Source organism: Atractosteus spatula, chromosome 14 (assembly GCF_055471065.1).
Source record: "Atractosteus spatula isolate fAtrSpa1 chromosome 14, fAtrSpa1.hap1, whole genome shotgun sequence".
Classification (NCBI taxonomy): Eukaryota; Metazoa; Chordata; class Actinopteri; order Semionotiformes; family Lepisosteidae; genus Atractosteus; species Atractosteus spatula.
In genome coordinates, this window is record NC_142719.1 from 31,813,295 (window position 1) to 31,834,150 (window position 20,856).

The 20,856-nt window shown below is 49.8% G+C and overlaps 2 protein-coding genes and 3 non-coding genes across 5 annotated transcripts; all 5 read left to right on the forward strand.

Moving 5' to 3' along the window:
* Positions 1–1,910: 1,910 nt before the first annotated feature.
* Positions 1,911–9,564, forward strand: LOC148821108 (histamine H2 receptor-like). The gene is made up of 3 exons (XM_088932535.1): positions 1,911–3,308; positions 5,433–5,547; positions 8,257–9,564. Exons 1-2 carry the CDS (start codon positions 2,164–2,166, stop codon positions 5,449–5,451), a joined length of 1,164 nt encoding a protein of 387 aa, XP_088788661.1. The 5' UTR covers positions 1,911–2,163; the 3' UTR covers positions 5,452–5,547; positions 8,257–9,564.
* Positions 9,565–12,341: 2,777 nt separating this feature from the next.
* Positions 12,342–12,414, forward strand: trnav-cac (transfer RNA valine (anticodon CAC)). Its single transcript has one exon. It is a non-coding gene; the product is annotated as a tRNA-Val (tRNA).
* A 279-nt stretch (positions 12,415–12,693) lies between these two features.
* On the forward strand, positions 12,694–12,766 carry trnav-aac (transfer RNA valine (anticodon AAC)). Its single transcript has one exon. It is a non-coding gene; the product is annotated as a tRNA-Val (tRNA).
* A 613-nt stretch (positions 12,767–13,379) lies between these two features.
* On the forward strand, positions 13,380–13,452 carry trnav-cac (transfer RNA valine (anticodon CAC)). The gene has a single exon. It is a non-coding gene; the product is annotated as a tRNA-Val (tRNA).
* A 368-nt stretch (positions 13,453–13,820) lies between these two features.
* On the forward strand, positions 13,821–20,798 carry rack1 (receptor for activated C kinase 1). Its single transcript, XM_088932536.1, has 8 exons — positions 13,821–14,052; positions 14,985–15,156; positions 16,116–16,263; positions 16,891–16,986; positions 17,753–17,863; positions 18,569–18,709; positions 19,713–19,823; positions 20,666–20,798. The coding sequence occupies exons 1-8, from the start codon at positions 13,944–13,946 to the stop codon at positions 20,729–20,731; spliced, it is 954 nt and encodes a 317-aa protein (XP_088788662.1). The 5' UTR covers positions 13,821–13,943; the 3' UTR covers positions 20,732–20,798.
* The last annotated feature ends 58 nt before the right edge of the window (positions 20,799–20,856 follow it).

Genomic DNA, 20,856 nt, shown 5'->3' on the forward strand with positions numbered 1-20,856 from the left:
TCTTCTCAATTCGATTCAATTCAAGGTGCTTTATTGGCATGACCGATGAGTAAAATCAGTGTTGCAACACAAATACAAATAAAATGAAACAAAAACAAGTCTACATTTACAGACAATTACAATAAAGACACAATCATTAAATATTTATATATAGACATATGGAGCATTATTGGGAGACAGACTCACTGTTCCTCAGGCTGTGACAGGAGATCACATACTGGGCTGAGTTCCCTCCTTCCTCTCCCAGTAGGACTGGGACCTGTTGTGATTCTGGCAGGTGTGGGATTTTGGGATTCCAGGATTAGCTGTGTAAAATTTCCCTAAAATCAGAATATTTGTCGCAGTTCAGTAGGAGGTGCACCTCTGTCTCTATTTCTCCCCGCTGGCAGTGGGAGCACAGCCTGTCCTCTCTGGGCAGCCAGGTCTGTGTGTGTCGTCCAGTTTCTATGTCCAGGCTGTGGTCACTGAGCCTGTACTTCGTCAGGTTCTGTTTCTGTTTGCTGTTATTTATCTTAGTTAGATATTTGGCTAGTGTGTATTTTCTGTTTAGGATTCTGTAGCATTCCAGTTTATGCTGAGACTGTGTGTGTGTGTCCCAGTGTGTGAGATATTGTTTGATCTGTGCTGTGATGTGGTTGAGTTGTGATGCTCCAGCAGTGCTGTCCTGAGGCTGGCTGGTGTTGGTGTGGCTCGGGCCAGTGAGCCCCAGGACCAGCTGGCTCAGAGGGCTCTTTGTTGGGCTCAGCTCTTGGCTCACCCTCTCTCTATCTCGCCCTACTCCTGCACGCTTTTGGGGTCACCTTTCAACAACCAGGTTTTAAGGTTTTTAAAGACTTGAAACCCTTGTCACTGAAGAAGGAACGATTGGATTTAAAAAAATGATTTGAAAGTCATATTATTAGTAATCGGTGTCGCTGAGGTGATGCCAAAGTTTCCATTAATGTGGGACTTGTTTCGGCTGATTAACTGAGCAAATAAATCAGAGGATTACTTTTTCCTTCTGCTTCAGCCAAGATCTGTTTGCACTGTGACAGTCTCCTTGCAGGACAGGAACAGGCTGGTGAAAACAGCTCCAGGGGGTTTTAAATGTGTTGACTTTTGCCAGAACAAACAGTCTGACCCCCCAAGCAGGCAGGTCTGCAGGTGCTGTAAGGAGCTGAGAGAGGGTGGGAGCCTGACTGCTTGCCCACCGGAAGTGACTTTCAGCGGAGGAGGGGGAGGAGGCTGTGTTCAGCACACAATACTGGTCACAGGCAAGAGGAGGCTTGCTGTTTGCTCTGTTTTCCTGAAAAAAGCCAGGGTATCGGGTGCAATAACATTGGTGGGCTGCTTGTTGGGCGCTCCCTAACCCTAACCCATGCTCCCACCCCCCTTTGTGTAAAGAAGTGTGTCTTGTGCCTTTATACTCAGTTGCATGTCCAGTACTTTCCATTTCTGTCCAAAAGTCATTTTGAATTTATTTTAATTATTAAAATTTCAAAATGGAAAAGTTAATTATTAAAATATTTTTTTTTAAAAGTTTGTAATAATAAGAGTAATATAGGCAGCACGGTGGCGCAGTGGTTGGCATTGCTGTCTTGCAGCACTGTGGCTCTGGGTTCCTGGAGTTCTGTCTGTGTGGAGTGTGTATGTTATCCTACTGTTTGTGTGGGTTTCCTCCAGGTGCTCCAGCTTCTTCCCCCAGTCCAGGAGCACCCTGCCTTGTGCCTGTTGCCTTCTGGGATAGACTCTGGCTCCCCCGTGACCCTGTATTGGCAGATGGCTGGATAGTGACAATAATAGTAACACACCATATTAACATCACAGCATGCCCTGTGTCCTTCTTCCTTCTTTGCTTCCACGTTCCTCTCCCATCCTGTCAGCCCAGCACGACACCTACTGTATGCCTCTTTTATTATCAACAGGTCCGGCAGCCGTGTGGGAGTCTGCAGGAGCTGGGAGGCTGACAAGAGCGCCCCCTGTCTCCCAGGAGCAGGTCTGTCGCCTCTGCAGCAACCTGACAAACGCTCTGCCCCCCCCCTCCCCGAACCTCCAACTTCCTCCACACCTGCAAGTCCTGGTGAGTTTTCAGGCCTTGTGGAGGCCTGCTGGTCTTCTCAGGCCGTTCCGGGTCCAGGAGCGCCAGCAGCCCCATGTCTGTGCCAGCGGCGCGGTCGGGGGAGTATGGACTGTAGCCACAACAGCAGCTGCTCTGGGGCGCCCCCTCCTGGCCACTCCATGCTCTCCACGCTGCTGCTGTCCGTGGTGCTGGCGGCGATCATCGGCCTGACCGTCTGTGGCAACGTGGTGGTGTTCCTGGCGGTGGGCGTGAGCCGCAAGCTGCGCAGCGTCACCAACTGCTTCATCGTGTCGCTGGCCGTGACCGACCTGCTGCTGGGGCTGCTGGTGCAGCCCTTCTCCGCCGTGCAGGAGCTGAACGGCGACTGGCCCTTCGGCGCCACCTTCTGCAACATCTACATCAGCCTGGACGTCATGCTGTGCACCGCCTCCATCCTCAACCTCTTCATCATCAGCCTGGACCGCTACTTCGCCGTCACCGCGCCGCTGCGCTACTCTGCCCTGGTCACGCCGGGCCGCGTGGCTGCCGTCATCGCCCTGATCTGGGCCGTGTCGCTCATGGTGTCCTTCCTGCCCATCCACCTGGGCTGGAACACGCCCGACTTCAGCGTGCAGAACAAGGGCCTGGGCGACCCGCAGGACGAATGCCGCTTCGAGCTGAACCGCGGCTACGTGCTGGTGGACGCTTTCGGCACCTTCTACCTGCCCCTGGCGGTCATGTGCGCCACCTACTACCGCATCTTCAAGATCGCGCGGGAGCAGGCCAAGCGCATCAACAACGCCACTTCCTGCTGCGCCGCCGCTGCCGCCGCCTCCTCCCCCCTCGCGGCGCACGGCCCCCCGCCCGCCATCCGCGAGCACAAGGCCACCGTCACGCTGGCGGCCGTCCTGGGGGCCTTCATCATCTGCTGGTTCCCCTACTTCACCTTGTTCACCATCATGGGGCTGCGGGAGGGCGGCGTGCCCAAGACCGCCTACACCATTGTGCTCTGGCTGGGCTATGTCAACTCCGCCATCAACCCCATCCTGTACGCCGCCTTGAACCGCGACTTCCGCAACGCCTATGGCCGCCTGCTGCGCTGCCGGCGGGTGGCTCCGGCCCCCGCTGTGTCCCAACCGCCACATGGCCAGGCAGACCCGCTGTGGGGCAACTTGCAAAGTCACAGTCCAGGCTGCAAGGAGGGCCTGACGGAGGAGAGTGGCCTCACGCTCCAGGAGAGGAACGGCAACGCCTTCGCCAGCAGGGACAGGTAAGGACCCCGTCCCTGGAGCAACACCAAATCATGCCACACCCCTCACACCTCCGCCCCTCAGGCCCCGCCCCTTATACGCCAATAGACCCTGCCTCTCAGACTCCGCCCCTCTTACACAGCTCCAACAGGCCCTGCCTCTCAGACTCCGCCCCTCTTACACAGCTCCAACAGACCCCGCCTCTCAGACTCCGCCCCTCTTACACAGCTCCAACAAACCCTGCCTCTCAGACTCCGCCCCTCTTACACAGCTCCAACAGGCCCTGCCTCTCAGACTCCGCCCCTCTTACACAGCTTCAACAGGCCCTGCCTCTCAGACTCCGCCCCTCTTACACAGCTCCAACAGGCCCTGCCTCTCAGACTCCGCCCCCTTACACAGCTCCAACAAACCCTGCCTCTCAGACTCCGCCCCTCTTACACAGCTCCAACAGACCCCGCCTCTCAGACTCCGCCCCTCTTACACAGCTCCAACAGACCCCGCCTCTCAGACTCCGCCCCTCTTACACAGCTCCAACAGACCCCGCCTCTCAGACTCCGCCCCTCTTACACAGCTCCAACAGACCCCGCCTCTCAGACTCCGCCCCTCTTACACACTTCCACTTCCAGACCTCAGTCCTCACTGGGCTCAGTAAATCCATCATCCAGGACTGAAGTGGCCCTTAGGTGCCTGATTAGTCCTCAGAAGTTTGCACCTTTGCTTTAATGCTCTTTTCAGTACCCAGCCCGAGAGGGCTGCCCCAGCCCCTTACACACAGACAGAGGCAGCTCAGTGCTCTCTGCTCTGTGAGCCCGGGACAGGACCATCGCATCCCTGCCCGTCTGCGCTGTGGGGTTGGGTTCTGTGTGCACAGCTGTCCCCTACCAGATCAGGAGGCTTCAGCAGCAGAAGAAGTCCTCTCTGTGAGAGTCGCCAGAAGGGCTGAGGCACCTCTAGAAGGCCCTAGACGTGGTGCTGTGCTTCAGGGGAAAGTCACAACGTGCAGATGACAGCTGTGTCTGAAAAATGAGCTACTTCCAAGCGCGGGTCACTGCCGCCTGGGCTTGAGAAAACCAAGGAGCGCAGCTGTCAGAGTGGAGGGGCTCAGGAAACGGTGCTGCCAGGCAGCGCCAGCGCACGTGAGAGCAAGCCGCTGCCCAGATTTCCCGAGATGTCTGCGCAGCGCTCCGCCGCCCTGTGTGTGTCGGGGTGTCCAGGGCGGAGCTGTGCCGATCACCCCTCTCTCACGATCCTAATCCCTCTCCCTCAAGGGGACTCCGGCTCTTTCGCATTTTACCTGACCTCCTGCACCTGCCTCCTGCACCAGTCTCCTCTTTAAAAGCCAGACGCTCCCACCATTGCAGCTCAGTATTGGAAGATGGACACCACAAGGCTTGCCTGTTGTTAAGGATTCGGCCAGTGAAACCGAAACCAAGTAGTGAACCCACTTGCGGGAGCCAATAGAGACAAGTCGTGATCCAAATACCGTAGCCGAAGGAGAGAGCCGAGAGACCAGGGGAAGCCAGAGAACCAAACTAGGAAGAAGCAACCGAAGCCGAGCCGTAATCCAAAAGACGTAGTAAAAGGGGATAAACCAAAGTCGGAACCAGAACAGTATGAGGAGGTAGAAGCCGTAGCGCAACTAAGTAGCTCGAAAGGGAAACCAATACTGAGCGAGGGGGTAGGGAAAGACTAATGCTTAAATACCAGATGAGACGGAGGTGTGGTGGTGAAAGTATACACTGATAGGTGGACTGATGAATTAAGGCTACGCCTTCTTCTGCCTCTTTCGTTGTCGAGAGGCAGGGATCGTAACACCTGTTTTCCGGGTTGTCCGAAGGCAGGCCTTTTGCCCGGCGTCCTGACCATCTGAGTCCGGGGGCTGGGAGCGACTGGCCCCGTTACCCCCCTTTAATTACCCCGACCCTTCGCCGGAACCCACTCCGGCTTTTAACTCCGTTTGTCTTTGTCGGGATGGATCACCTGGTTTTGGACTTTGGCTTCACTCTGGATATTCTCACGGACTCCCTTGGACTAGTTTGCCTTGGACACGCCCCCTGTTTTCTTTCCAGTCCTTATCCTCGCCGTTTTCCCCGTGTTTCCGCACTCCTCTCCGCGACACCCTCCCCCTGCTCTGTGTGTTGCAGCTCGGGGTCCCTCCCGTAGAGGCGCGGCGCCCAGCAGCCCGGCACTCCGGCCCCTCCTGGCGTCGCGGAGCGAGGAGCTCTCGGAGGAGCGGGAGGAAACCAGCAGGGGCTGGCGGTGAGCACTCCTCACAGCGCACTCCCCCCTCACTCCTCACAGCGCACTCCCCACTCACTCCTCACAGCGCACTGCTCTCACACTCCTCACAGCGCACTGCTCTCACACTCCTCACAGCGCACTCCCCACTCACTCCTCACAGCGCACTGCTCTCACACTCCCCACTCACTCCTCACAGCGCACTGCTCTCACACTCCTCACAGCACACTGCTCTCACACTCCCCACTCACTCCTCACAGCGCACTGCTCTCACACTCCTCACAGCGCACTCCCCACTCACTCCTCACAGCGCACTGCTCTCACACTCCCCACTCACTCCTCACAGCGCACTGCTCTCACACTCCTCACAGCGCACTCCCCACTCACTCCTCACAGCGCACTGCTCTCACACTCCCCACTCACTCCTCAAAGCGCACTGCTCTCACACTCCTCACAGCGCACTCCCCACTCACTCCTCACAGCGCACTGCTCTCACACTCCTCACAGCGCACTCCCCACTCACTCCTCACAGCGCACTGCTCTCACACTCCCCACTCACTCCTCACAGCGCACTGCTCTCACACTCCTCACAGCGCACTCCCCACTCACTCCTCACAGCGCACTCCCCACTCACTCCTCACAGCACACTGCTCTCACACTCCCCACTCACTCCTCACAGCGCACTGCTCTCACACTCCTCACAGCGCACTCCCCACTCACTCCTCACAGCGCACTGCTCTCACACTCCCCACTCACTCCTCACAGCGCACTGCTCTCACACTCCTCACAGCGCACTCCCCACTCACTCCTCACAGCGCACTGCTCTCACACTCCCCACTCACTCCTCAAAGCGCACTGCTCTCACACTCCTCACAGCGCACTCCCCACTCACTCCTCACAGCGCACTGCTCTCACACTCCTCACAGCGCACTCCCCACTCACTCCTCACAGCGCACTGCTCTCACACTCCCCACTCACTCCTCACAGCGCACTGCTCTCACACTCCTCACAGCGCACTCCCCACTCACTCCTCACAGCGCACTCCCCACTCACTCCTCACAGCGCACTGCTCTCACACTCCTCACAGCGCACTGCTCTCACACTCCCCACTCACTCCTCACAGCGCACTGCTCTCACACTCCTCACAGCGCACTCCCCACTCACTCCTCACAGTGCACTGCTCTCACACTCCCCACTCACTCCTCACAGCGCACTCCCCACTCACTCCTCACAGCGCACTGCTCTCACACTCCCCACTCACTCCTCACAGCGCACTGCTCTCACACTCCCCACTCACTCCTCACAGCGCACTGCTCTCACACTCCCCACTCACTCCTCACAGCGCACTGCTCTCACACCCCCCACTCACTCCTCACAGCGCACTCCCCACTCACTCCTCACAGCGCACTGCTCTCACACTCCTCACAGCGCACTCCCCACTCACTCCTCACAGTGCACTGCTCTCACACTCCCCACTCACTCCTCACAGCGCACTCCCCACTCACTCCTCACAGCGCACTGCTCTCACACTCCCCACTCACTCCTCACAGCGCACTGCTCTCACACTCCTCACAGCGCACTCCCCACTCACTCCTCACAGCGCACTCCCCACTCACTCCTCACAGCGCACTGCTCTCACACTCCTCACAGCGCACTCCCCACTCACTCCTCACAGCGCACTGCTCTCACACTCCTCACAGCACACTGCTCTCACACTCCCCACTCACTCCTCACAGCGCACTGCTCTCACACTCCTCACAGCACACTGCTCTCACACTCCCCACTCACTCCTCACAGCGCACTCCCCACTCACTCCTCACAGCACACTGCTCTCACACTCCTCACAGCGCACTGCTCTCACACTCCCCACTCACTCCTCACAGTGCACTGCTCTCACACTCCTCACTAACTCTTCACAGTGCACTCCTCATGCTCTCCTCACAACACAGAACACACAAGAACAAGCCTGTTCATCTACAGCAGCTGAGACACAAGTGTGTTACAGCATCAGCTTCGCTAGGTGTTCACAGACAGGTGTGTGGCAGCTGCCCAGCCCACAGCACAGTCTGAACTCTCACCTGCCCGCCACCACCTGTAGACCCCTGAGGCTGTCTGAATTGACACATTGACCAGGTCTGCCTGTGATGCACCAGAATCACATGTACAGTACCAACAAGCATGCCTCTTGCAAAGAAGTATACACCAGTCAGCCTTCTTTCCTACAGTCAAAAATATAAGGAAAGGATCAAGTTTGCTATTACTTTCCCACGCTCATGAATTAAAAGCCATACCATGTGCTGGGCCATTCTTTCCTGCTTGGACAGGATGGGTCACTCCTATGGAATATACCATTCTCGAATTGTCTTTTAGCAGTAATATGCAATGTAATAAGCAATTGAACAATCCTTTACACTGCGCGCATCTCAAGGAGTCACCATTACTACATGGGAAATAATATTTATATCTTGAGCCAGTACTGTATGTGTACGATAATAGCCCATGTACTGTAGCATTTATATGTAGGTGCTTATTCTATATACTGTAAGAGCTCATTTCATAAGAGCATAAGGTCACAAATGAAAGGAGGGCATTGAGCCCATTCAGCCTGTTTGATCTTTAGTAGATAATTGATCCAAAAATCTCAACCATCTGTTTCTTGAAAGACACAACAGTATCAGCTTCAACAGGGCTGGGTTTGTTCACTCTCTGAGACTGATCCCCTGTGTCCAGGCGCCAGGCTGTGCGGAGGGGAACCCGGAGTGGTCCTGCCAGGCTCCGAGCGCCAGGCTGCGAGAGAGCCACATCCATTCACAGCAGGGACTGGGCCCAGCATGTCTGAACAGTGGAGAAAACTCCGCTGAGTCTGGAGACGCCAGCCGGGGACAGACGATCACAGGACAGTGTGGCTGTGGCTGATTTCCTCGGAGAGAGACAGAAAAAGATGGGATTCAGGACATGAGGCGCAGGGCCCAGAGGTCGAATCAGAGACATGAGACACAGGGCCCAGAGGTCGAATCAGAGACATGAATCAGAGCTGTGAGACACAGGGCCCAGAGGTCAAATCAGAGCTGTGAGACACAGGGCCCAGAGGTCGAATCAGAGCTGTGAGACACAGGGCCTAGAGGTCGAATTAGAGATGTGAGACACAGGGCCCAGAGGTCGAATCAGAGACATGAATCAGAGCTGTGAGACACCAGACCCAGAGGTCAAATCAGAGCTGTGAGACACAGGGCCCAGAGGTCGAATTAGAGATGTGAGACACAGGGCCCAGAGGTCAAATCAGAGCTGTGAGACACAAGGCCCAGAGGTCGAATCAGAGACATGAGACACAGGGCCCAGAGGTCAAATCAGATCAGAACTCTGAAAGACCCCTACTACTTTAATGAAACAAGGACTGCACACTCTGAAACACTCCCCTCTCTGATACACTCACTTCAAGAACTCTAGGTAATGTGTTTGTGTTTAAATGTTTTCTTGGACTGGCATTTAATATATTGTAGTTGCTTGAACACTGGATTTTCCACTGGGTTGTTGAAGTATCGATTCTGTCTGTCAAGGTTTCTGTCTGGCTGGCTACGCACACAACCTTTAAATCAGGGGTGTCACACTCTGTTGTTGGGGTACCTGGTGACTTCAGGTTTTTTGTCCAATCAGTTCCCTAATTAGACATATAAAGGATTTTTCTTAAGTTGCCAGGCTGAAAAAATGCACTTCAACAAAAGTACAATTACCCCCAAAGCACCTACCTGGTTGAATGTATTAACAGTGATGGTGTGAATTAGATGAGTAACAGCTTGACTAAAAAAACGAAAACACCAGATTCTCCAGGAGCTGTGTTTCACACTAAATAATCTGCTCAGGCCTAAGGTACCACATAAAAAAAATCTTATTTTCTGTTACCTTAACTTAATAAAGTAACCTTAATAAATTAGGATAAATTAAGGCATACCTTAATTTATTATTTGTACTTTGTGGGTGTAGTTTCACTTACTCTGTATTCTGTACTATATTTGCTGAGAATAAAGTTTTGCAGATGTGTGGTCTGGTGTGGTGATCAGTGCTGCTGCCTCCCAGCCCCAGGCCCTGGGTTTGATTCTGGACTGGCAATCCTTTTGTGTGGAGTTTGCATGTTCCACATGTGATCCTGAGGGTTTTCTCCCATCTGCCACAGACACGTTCCACATTGTTTAGAGAGCACAATTTCTGGCTAATGTAAGGAGTTATGAATAGCTAAAGACCGTGTGTTCAATTCATATCACATGTGGGAGGACACAAGTGCAATGAAATGCTTATTTGCCTGTATGCAATAGAAAACACCGAAACAAAAACACAAAACAGCTGCAGCAACAACAAAGTTAAATAACATACAACTTAAATACAAATCAGCACATCAGCACAAGCCGTGTGCAAAAAAAAAACACCAGTGTGAGTCAGTGGTAAAGGTAGAATTTAGCAATCTGACAGCTAGCGGGGGCTACAAACAGCGCCACCCGGTGTTCACACTTTGCACACACAGGTGCCAGGCTGCAGATTTCTTCCTGCAGAGCCGGAGCTGTCAAGAGGTAGAAGAACAGCATCATCTCACCAGGAGCTTCTGGGAGAGCAATACTGCCTCTCTCCAGCTCCTGCTCTCGCCCGCCCCAGCGAATCTGTGAACCTGACAGGCCACAGTCCCAGCAGCCTGACAGGCCACAGGTCCAGAACCCTGACAGGCCACAGTCCCAGAACCAGACTGGTCACAGGCCCAGAACCTAAATATTCCAGGGTCCAGAACCCCCTGTTTCAGCACTCTTTACCGAGCTTGGCTGAAGTCAGAAAGGTGTAGCTGCAAGACTGGCCACGCTGCCCTTGGTGAGACTGCCATCAGATCTCCTGGTGTTACACATACTGTACAGAACCCTGCCGAAGATTCACCCTTGTCCGTGTGTTTGAAACACATTTTTGTTTAAATAAAAAATACTCACTATTTTTAAACAGAACGTGACTGCTCATAGGATGGCACTGTTTCATGGGTGAAAGAAGTTAGATGTCAGCAGCACATGTGTCCAACACACTGCAGGAACTGGGAGCACTGGAGTCTCCACACTGTCTCTATCCTCTCCCAGTGACCCAGCAACACCAGTGTCCAACACACTCCAGGAACTGGGAGCACTGGAGTCTCCACACTATCTCTGTCCTCTCCCAGTGACTGCTCCTAAAGGTAAAAATGCAGTTTAAAGCTCCTTAGAGGGTACAGAGATGGTCATGGTTTGCATAACATACAAATAGGATCCATTTGTGGTCGATGCTATAGCCTTGTGCTGAGATGGGAACAAGCAGGTTACCGAGTGGTAAAATCAGGACGATAGGTAGAAAAGGTGCTGTTGTGTTAACTGATTATTTCAATTTTCCTCTTGTACACTGGAGGATTGTGGTTTAGAATCAAGAGGCTGAAATGATCGTGGTTTGAATAGTCAATAATAGCTTCTTAACTCCATCTGTGAAAACAGTACTCTCAGACGTGACTTACTTTGTCTATCTTTTCAAACAGCTGGGATGTAATGACGAGAACAGAATTAACAGGACCCCCCAGAAAAGTCTGATCCCAATATGGTAACTTTTCACAGAGTTTTTTAAATGTCAAAATCTTGAGTCTAAAATGTATGCATGGAGAGTGTATAACTCCGCAGAAAAAAATGGACCCCAGGGCCCCAGCACTAAAACACGGTCATGCTAAGCTGTAAACACGGTGCTACAAGTCATCTTACACGTGCTTATTTAAGGATATACAAGACATTTCAGACTAAACGGTTATTAAATAACCGTTTAAATAAGGTTTCTTATTTAACCTTATTAAATCAGAAAGAAGAGAACTCTTTACAGATAGTGTAAAAGGAGCTACGATGTGAATAAAGATAATGAACATACTGAGATATAGATGCCACATATCTATGCAGATAGTTGGTTTGTGGAGCGCCAAACAGGAAGCAGGAAGCTGTCTCAGCGGGCAAAACCTCCATCGAGGCAGATGGTGTACCGCTGATGCTCCTGGATTAGAGCGACACTTCGGACTTCGGTTTAGTTAGTAAAGAAGTAATAAAAGCCCTGGTCCGAGTGTGTGTGCGCCCTGTGATGGACTGGCGTCCTGGCCAGGGTGTACCCCATATTCTGTCCGTCGCTTGCTGGGATGGGCAACCGTTCCCCGCGACCCTGAATTGGATGGAACTAACTAGCTCAGTTTACAGCTAATATGAAAATATCGGGCCAAGAAACGCTGATGTGAAAATGAGACAACAATCATTTATTTCGCAGAATTAAAGCACATTAAATTTAACATGTATATTTGCAAAACGATTCATGCATTAAGCAGAAACGTACTCTGTACGTGTTACTGTACCTATACATTGGTGGTGGTGGTGGAGGGGAGTCCCTATTACCTGTAAAGCGCTTTGAGTGGAGTGTCCAGAAAAGCGCTACATACGTGTAAGCAATTATTATTATTATTATTATTATTATAATACCACATTCTTTAGCCATCGCATGGATTAGTCTGCGCCCTAGTGGGATACGCGTCACAGGGTTTTACATATTCGTCTATGTGCAAAAGCGAGCAGCATGCTTATGTAGATAAAAGCTTGTTATTAAAACAAATGGGAGTTATGTTCCGGATTTGCAACTCTCCAGCAGTAGTTTTCTTATTTAAAAAATGTCGTGTTCAATGTAATAATCCGAACGAAGTCCAAACCACGGACCGAGGGCAGGGGCGATAAAGGGGTATTTAATACAGACCCTAGACACAGCTTTAGCCTGTCGGGCATCGCGCTTGCGACAGCTGAGTTTCCGTAGTGTAGTGGTTATCACGTTCGCCTCACACGCGAAAGGTCCCCGGTTCGAAACCGGGCGGGAACAATTATTTTTTTTTCAGAGAAAAATATCAAACACCATTTAAATAATTTTTTAATAATAATAAATATTTTTCCCCCCCTACTGAATGTGAAGTAACTTTCCTATTAAATAAGAAATACATTAATCGTGCGTGTGAAATATGAATTTAATCCGGCATCATAATTTCCGCTGTGGCATAGATTTTCGGGGCTGAATGGAAGTTTGAACCGCACAGAAATTTGAACAGCTCAGAAATTAACTATAAAGGCAGTAGCGCAAAGGGTTGGAGTAGGAGCCGTGTAGGTTTCCGTAGTGTAGTGGTTATCACGTTCGCCTAACACGCGAAAGGTCCTCGGTTCGAAACCGGGCGGAAACACGTTTTTGTTTTGTTTTGCTGAGAAGCCTTGCGGAAGGCACTTCTAAAATTGAATTTCAACCGTATTTCGAGGTTCAGTTCGAACTCCAGTACCTTGAATAGCAGTGAAATGTGCTCAGTAGAGTATGTTGCTCCGTTGTCAAATATATGAATTTCAAATATAAACCTGTTTTGTTTTTAATGTTTTTTTAATAGTGCCGTTATAAAATGTTCTCGTTTCCCCAGAAGCATAATTGTTAAGTACCGTTGCTGAAGTGTAATGTTGTTATATACCACTTACACGCAATTGCATTGAATTGTATTGCACAACTTTTACGTCTTGGAAGATTGAGGATAATTCTGTAATTTATATATTCCCAAGAAGATATAGTTTTTTTTTTCGCTTTTCAAAGTGCCATGATAAGAAAATGGTTCAGTGTCCCGTGGATGAGAAGGTTAAATCTGAGAAAATTCATAAATATGCCTTTGACAAAGATTTAAAAATATACTGTAATTGTTTTTTCGGAAATGAATGATTAAAAAAACTTTCCATATATATCAAACCTTATCACGTAAAGATATTAATTGTACTAATAGTGTGATCTACTACTGATATCGAGCACAACAGCATTAAGTTTCCGTAGTGTAGTGGTTATCACGTTCGCCTCACACGCGAAAGGTCCCCGGTTCGAAACCGGGCGGGAACAATTTTTTTTTTTAGAGAAAAATATCAAACACCATTTAAATAGTTTTCCCATTTAGTTAGAATTTAGCATTGTAATGTTCAATTTAAGGAGTTTGAAATGTTTTTAATTAAAAAAATAAAACCCACTACCACTGCTGCACTGACTTTAATACTGACTGTTTAGGTTTTGAAGAGAACTACAGAACATCACTAGATCTTTAAACGGGAAGGGTGAAACCGACACAAAAACATTTACAGCTCAAATTATTTCCAACTCGCCACAGGCGAGGACGACTGCAAGGCAAACAGTCTCAGCGCCGAGCCCTGCTCCAGCCGCCCGGCAGCTCTGTATCCAGAATGCACCGCGGACCCTCGCCTGCTCTTTTTTAGTTCTGCTTCCGGGTCGAGTCTTCCTCTTTCCTGTGCCTGTAAGCGAGAGGAGCAGGGCGGCGGTAGCCTCCGATCTCAATCTGAGTCCATCCTCCCTGAAAGGCACCGTGTATCTTCGCCAAAATGACCGAGCAGATGACTGTAAGGGGGACCCTGAAGGGTCATAATGGTTGGGTCACCCAGATTGCCACTACCCCGCAGTTTCCCGATATGATTCTGTCTGCTTCCAGAGGTAACCCGGCCGCCGCCATCATTCCCTTGGCTGTTCCGGTGGTCTACGTGGTAGAGTGATTTACAGCATAAAATGTGTTATAATGCGTGAACATGAGAGCAGATTTAGGAAAGTGCTTAAATTATTTCCGTGTGCCGTTTAGTAAATACACGATCGTTTTTTTAAAGCAATGCAACATTAAACCGTGACGCCCGGACCCGAGAGAAGGTACGAGTGTCAGAGAGGGCAGACACGTGTGTTTCAGAAAGTCGTGAGGCACAGGCTGGAGTTTTTTTGTTTCTGCTGATGAAGGGCAGAGTTGTGAAAGCGGTTCACTACGCGCTTGTAGGCCGGCTGCGCTGTAGTGCAGCATCTCGCAGATCTTAGCGCTGTACCGAAAGGTCGCTGCGGCGCCGGGCGCGTTTCCCGGTCTGGCCAGTGGTGCTGAAGCGCTTTTTGTCCGGCTCGACGTGTGAGACGAGTGCTCGGTAGCGGAGCTGATGGCCGTGTAGTTTTCGGTAGACAGTAACGTGCTTCCTCAGCGAGATGATCGCTGGGCTGTTGATGTTCTGCTGTGCGGAGAGGAAAAAGAAGTTGGGAGGCACAATTTAAGCTTGGATCTAATTTGACCCGGGATATGCGTTGCTTAAAGTTGGGTTCGGTCCTTAGAAATAACACGTTCTGTTAAGGCACTGGTGTTTATTTTGAAGAAATAACTGCTGTTTGTTCAGCGTGTGGACAACACCCAGTGCAGTTTGTACACTGCTGGGCTGTATCCGTTCCACATGTCCTGCTTCTGCAGAGGCGCATGATGGGAGGTGAAGCTTGAGCAGTAGTCAGTAGTAGATGAGGGATGAAAAGGTTTATTTTAAACCAGTGCAGTGCCCAGTGGGCAACCGGGCCTTCTTTCTTCCCTCCCCTGAGTACCTGTTTGATTGTGCTTGGGCCTCCAGACAAGTCCATCATCATGTGGAAGCTCACCCGCGATGAGACCAACTACGGCATCCCCCAGAGAGCCCTGCGCGGCCACTCGCACTTCGTCAGCGACGTGGTCATCTCCTCCGACGGCCAGTTCGCTCTGTCGGGATCCTGGGACGGCACCCTGCGCCTCTGGGACCTGACAACGTGAGTGAGCGCGGACACCCTTCCCTGCAATTGTCTCCACACGCTCAGTGACTGGCTGGCTGCGTGTTTGTCCCCATTAAGCCAGTGGTCCCTAGTCCTCGTGACCCAAACACCTGTGGGTTTCCATCCTATCCCACCTTCATTCGATAATTCATTCCTTACACTTGTACAGTGCTTTCCTGGACACAACACTCAAAGTGCTCTACAGGTAATGGTGAATCCCCCTGCTAACACCAATGTGTACCTGAATGATGCAGCGCCAGTTCTCTTGCTACACACCAGCTCTCAGTGGGAAGGAGAGCAGAGTGAAGCCAGTTCATAGATGGGGATTTTTAGGAGGATGGGACGTGTGGCCAGGACACTATATAATTGAAGCCTGAATTGATCTAAGAAGCTGCTTTGTTTGAATATTTGCGTTTTGTTTTTCCATCACGAGTTTGGGGTTTTATTTCACTTCCGAAATAACAGTTAAAGCTCCCAACATGTTTAAGAGCTGGGAATAAACAGTTCAAATTATTATTATTATTATTATTATTATTATTATTATTATTATATAGTCAACAAAGGGTTTGATTGTGTCACTGGCTGGAATGGAAACCAGTGGGTGTTTGTCTCACTAGGACTGGGAACCTCGTGTGTGTTTAGATAGATACTTTAATAATCCTGTGAGGGAAATTGCAGTGCAACAGCAGCCTGGCACAGTCAACACAGCACAGTGTAACGAAATGATACTGTATTGTTGTATTATTGTTAGTACAGTCAGTGAGAAGTGCAGTTGAAAATGGGAGTATACAGAATTGCACCCAGTACAGAAGATACCAAACAAACCAGAAGGTACAGTACACAAGAAAATGTATTGCACATTATAAATATATATTGCACAGATCCCCAGCATATATTGCACATCAGCTGTAAACGGGAAAGCCGGCTGTAAACGGAGAATTTGCGTGTATCTGCAGAGGCACGACTACCCGTCGCTTCGTGGGGCACACCAAGGACGTCCTGAGCGTGGCCTTCTCCGCCGACAACCGGCAGATCGTGTCCGGGTCGCGCGACAAGACCATCAAGCTGTGGAACACCCTGGGAGTCTGCAAGTACACCATCCAGGTCAGGAGGCTTGACGTGACCCGCTGGGGCGCTCTCGCTGCTCTTCCTTCCCACACCTCGGCCAGTGTGCGCGCGCGCGCGCTCGCCTTCGCCCCTGCCCCGTCACTGTGTGCAGGGGGGTGTCCACACGTGTCCCAGTGATTACACATCTCACGGTCCTATCGTCCGAGCCTCGGGGCTGTGGCGACAAGTCCTGCAATTATGACGGGACGTTGTGGAAATCGGAAACGGGCTTCAGGCTTTAGTGTTTCTCAACTTGAATGCTGCTTTGCACTGTTTTGTGGGGACTGTTCCTATAAAATGGCGAGGCCTTGATGTTTTTTAGCCTTGATGTAGTGGAATTCACAGTCATGAAGGAGAAGTTCAAGTCGGTAGCTGTGTCCGCATGCGTAGGCTGCACAGGAACGTGTAAAGGTTTATTCCAGGCTGAGAAAGCAAAGGGACTTGACCTTTCGGCTGTGGAGCCTTCTCCAGGTCAGAGGGCTCCACGGCGGAAACGTTGTCCCTTTTCTTTTCAGCCTGCAATAAAGCTTTACTTGCTCCAGTGAAATGGCGGAGGGCAGCAGAAGAGCAGTGGCGGGTATTGAGGTTGACTGACCCCTTGCGTTTTGATGCTCTGTGTTGTAGGATGAAAGCCACACTGAATGGGTCTCCTGCGTGCGCTTCTCCCCCAACAGCAGTAACCCCATCATCGTCTCCTGTGGCTGGGACAAGATGGTCAAGGTACTCGTCGACCAGCTGTGGAAACGGGCTTCCAGACTAGGACCCTACATCTGACCTGAGTAAACTGCAGACTGTTGGAGTGATTGCAGTCTATAGGCGACACGTCTACCTTGTTGGATGGCTAATGGCTCTTCAGGGGAACTTGTCCCAAACTCCCATAGTCCTCTGTGCAAAATGTGCCTCTTAAATATAGTTTCCACTTGCACATTTTTGATTTTGAGAAATGGGTCCCCTATTAATCTTCTCAGGATTCCAACTTTGTCACTGTACAAGGTTCCTCTGGGCACAGCAGAGTACCTGCACTCATTCCAGAGCAGCAATGTCTTCTTTCTGCAATAATTAATCTTTAAAAAGGTGTTCCTTTTGGAATTTTAACAGTCTTTTGGATTCAATTATATAATTTTACCTATTACCGCAGTTTGTCTTTTATTTTCTGCCATCTTGTTCAGGGCGAGCACATTTCTATTATACTTGGTCAAGACATGGGGAATAGCTTTACTCAGAAACTGATCATTTAAATTACTATTACAGCACATTTATTTTGGGGGGGGGCTCAATAGGCTTTGTTTATATGTACATCCCAATGATTACACAGTTCATGGTCCTATCGTCCGAACTCTGAGGTTGTGACGACAAGTCCTGCAATTATGATGGGATGTGCCTATAGAACATCAGCAGTCTTAGTCAAGTGTTCAGCTCACTGCAGACTGGAAACGGCAGAAATACCTGTGAGTGGAATCTGAGTGTTTAAAAAATGTATTTCTAGGTTTGGAACCTGGCTAACTGCAAGCTGAAGACCAACCACATCGGACACACGGGCTACCTGAATACCGTCACTGTCTCTCCAGATGGCTCTCTGTGCGCCTCTGGGGGAAAGGTAACTGAAATCCCAGCAGCTCAAAACGACACCCCTGCAGCTGGAAGGGGGGGGGGGGGGTGGGAGTGAAAATATGTCCATGCTCTAGTTTTTGGAACTGGACAACCCTGAAGTCAACCCTGCAGACTGTGCAAGTACATGTCACGTTCTGGTGGTGTTAATGCAGTGGTTTCTTGTAAAAGCGTATTGCTTCAGCCCCTCTTAGGCTTTGAAAGCAGTGTGATTTACTCCTGTAAACCAGGCTGTGCTTCATTTAACAGATGTTACCCGAAGAACTTGGTGCACAAGTGTTTTATGTAAGGCAAGTGCAGGGCGTTTGTGAGCGTGGCAGGGGAAAGATTGTTTCCTAGATGAAAGTCTGTTTTGTCTTCATGCTGTGATGAAACATTCACTGCCATCTGTCTCATTTGGTGATGATAAAGAGGCTGTTTCTGAGCACGTTTCTGAGTTTGGGTACATTTACTTCATTTGACTGCATTCTTTAGTTTTTTATTATGCAACCACTTGGAAGAGTTAATCAGATGGTTTAAAATAGAACACCAAGAAGCATGCATCCTTTATTGATTTTTTTTTTTAGGTTTAAGGGTTTTTTAGATTTAGTAAGTTAAACTTGAGCCCCTCAGGCTGGTTGATGAAAGATCTGCGCAGATCCAGCCTGCGCTGTCCGCCTGTCCTAACCTTTCCTCTCACACCTGGGCACTGCAGGACGGGCAGGCGATGCTGTGGGACCTGAACGAGGGCAAGCACCTGTACACCCTGGATGGCGGAGACACCATCAACGCTCTGTGCTTCAGCCCCAACAGATACTGGCTGTGCGCCGCCACTGGGCCCAGCATCAAGATCTGGGTAAGGCTTGAGCACGCACTGGAGTGGGGAAGAGCCTCGGATATCGCTGGCCTTTCTTTGGGCTGACCGCTGCAATCATCCTGGAAGGATTCTGTATTCATGCTGCACACAGTGCCTACAGTGGTGTGTAGAAACCTGGAAACGTGTTCTTGTTTAACCAGGGTTTAGAGCTGTGTGTTAATAACGTCTCGATGCCTAAGAGCTTTCATTTGTCTTTTCTCGTCGGTGTGGGATAAGGTTCATCTCTGTCGTTGTAAGTGGAATTTGCTTGGTAAATGTCCCGGTAGAGGAGGAAAAAGTCTTTCTTTTCAAAGCTTGTGTGGGAATCCAGTGAAGTGAACAAAAGCTTTAGTGAAGCGATTTCTGTCCGCTGCCATATTGAACAGCAGGCCAAACACAGAGAACAGAAGCTGTGATGAGACTTGTAAATGCCATCTGCAGTTCCTTGATGATAAAGAGGCTGTTTCTGAGCAGAGTTCTTTGTGTTTGGAGTCTGCAAAAATGGGTCTCAGGCACAGGACCTGCAATGTTTGGCTCCCTCAACTGTGTACTTTTTATTCCAAATATCATGCATGTTAAAAGCAAATGGGAATTTAGTTGGCAGAGACATACATGTTCAATTGGTTACTTATTTGTACCCATTTATTGGAATAGACTTTGGATTGTTGCAGCTTTACCTGAAATAAGTGGCTGTCTGATGATAAAACGAATCATTCCCAGTCATTTTTCAAATTTCTTAAGTCTACATTTCACGGACAGATAAAAGAAAATGAAAAGCCTGTCAAGATTGTGTGTGTGGGAAGGACACGGGTTGTAATCCTTTAAATTGAACCCATCTCTTTGATTAAGCGTCATTGAATAATGCATCTTGAATATAAAATTGGAGGCCGTGAGGACGTATGGATCACTCTGTTGAAAAGGTGGACCCATGCCTTTGTACTCTGTGCACTTTGGGTGGATGTGTCCTGGGGACCTGACCTACATGACTGTGTTCCTTTTCCAGGACCTGGAAGGCAAGATCATTGTGGACGAGCTTAGGCAGGAGGTGATCAGCACCAGCAGCAAGGCTGAGCCCCCACAGTGCACCTCCCTGGCCTGGTCTGCTGATGGACAGGTACTGTGCTCTTGTGCTTTTCACAGCTCGGCACAGGCAGAGAGAGGAGTGCTCTTGTGCTGTTCCAGCGTACACGCATTCATAAATTGATGTAGAGGAGGAATATACTCTGCCCTAGGCTAGCGTTTCCCAACATTGCCTTTACGTTTCAACACCTTTGCAAATACACTTTTTTTTAGTGTTTCGATTCCAGATTTAGGCATCAGGACGGTTGAGAAGATTGAGGTTCGTTGTGAGATTCAACCTCGATTTCAGACTCGGTTGTTGAGGAGTCTGCCACCTCCCTTCACCTCGGCACTCTCGCCTGAATTGGGACTGGTTTGTCACAGTGGCAGATTTTCTCATCGGAATTTATTTTTAAATGTTTTTATCGCACACATTAAAAGGAGAGTTTCTGAACTGGCGATGTTGAGAGAGCTGCCTAAAGGGAATAGGAGGTGCTTACTCACCAGATCTGGTGCTGTGATACTTGTGCGTTTCTAAACTGACCGGTGTTTTAATGCAACTTATTACTAGAGCAGGTCTAGAGTCCTTTATCAGGAGTTGGGGGGGGAGGAGAGTTATTGCTGCTGTTCATGGATCACCCCCCTGTGATTTTCACCAGTCACGGTAGTGCTCTGAACTGCATTGCTGACAAGTCCTGCAAATCTGAGGGGGCTGAGAGTGTAAACGGTGCTGTGAAAATATGAGGCACTGCTCTCTTTTCACTGACGCTCTGCAGCCTGCTGTTGCAGATCTGGCCGCGCCATCTTAACCTGTGGCATACATTTCATATCGGTGCAGAACTAAAAGTACAAATGGATGTCCAAGATATTTAAAGGGTTTTCTTTCTGTCTTTGCAGACTCTCTTTGCTGGCTACACTGACAACCTGATCAGAGTGTGGCAGGTCACCATCGGAACCCGATAAATGTTTTCTAAGAAAATGGAGAGAACTGCAAAGAACTGTCATCCTTTAATAAAATCTGTTGACATTTTGGGGGATTGCTTTATTTTTTTCTGAACCCTTTGTATCTTGCAACACCAAGCATTTGA

What these genes read in the sequence shown, in the direction of transcription:
- LOC148821108 (XM_088932535.1), top strand. Translation starts at nt 2,164, where the DNA reads ATGGACTGTAGCCACAACAGCAGCTGCTCTGGGGCGCCCCCTCCTGGC.
- rack1 (XM_088932536.1), top strand. Translation starts at nt 13,944, where the DNA reads ATGACCGAGCAGATGACTGTAAGGGGGACCCTGAAGGGTCATAATGGT. An exon ending in TGTGCGCCTCTGGGGGAAAG is followed by an intron (nt 17,864 to 18,568) that starts GTAACTGAAATC and finishes TGGGCACTGCAG; the next exon opens with GACGGGCAGGCGATGCTGTG. An exon ending in GGCCCAGCATCAAGATCTGG is followed by an intron (nt 18,710 to 19,712) that starts GTAAGGCTTGAG and finishes TTCCTTTTCCAG; the next exon opens with GACCTGGAAGGCAAGATCAT.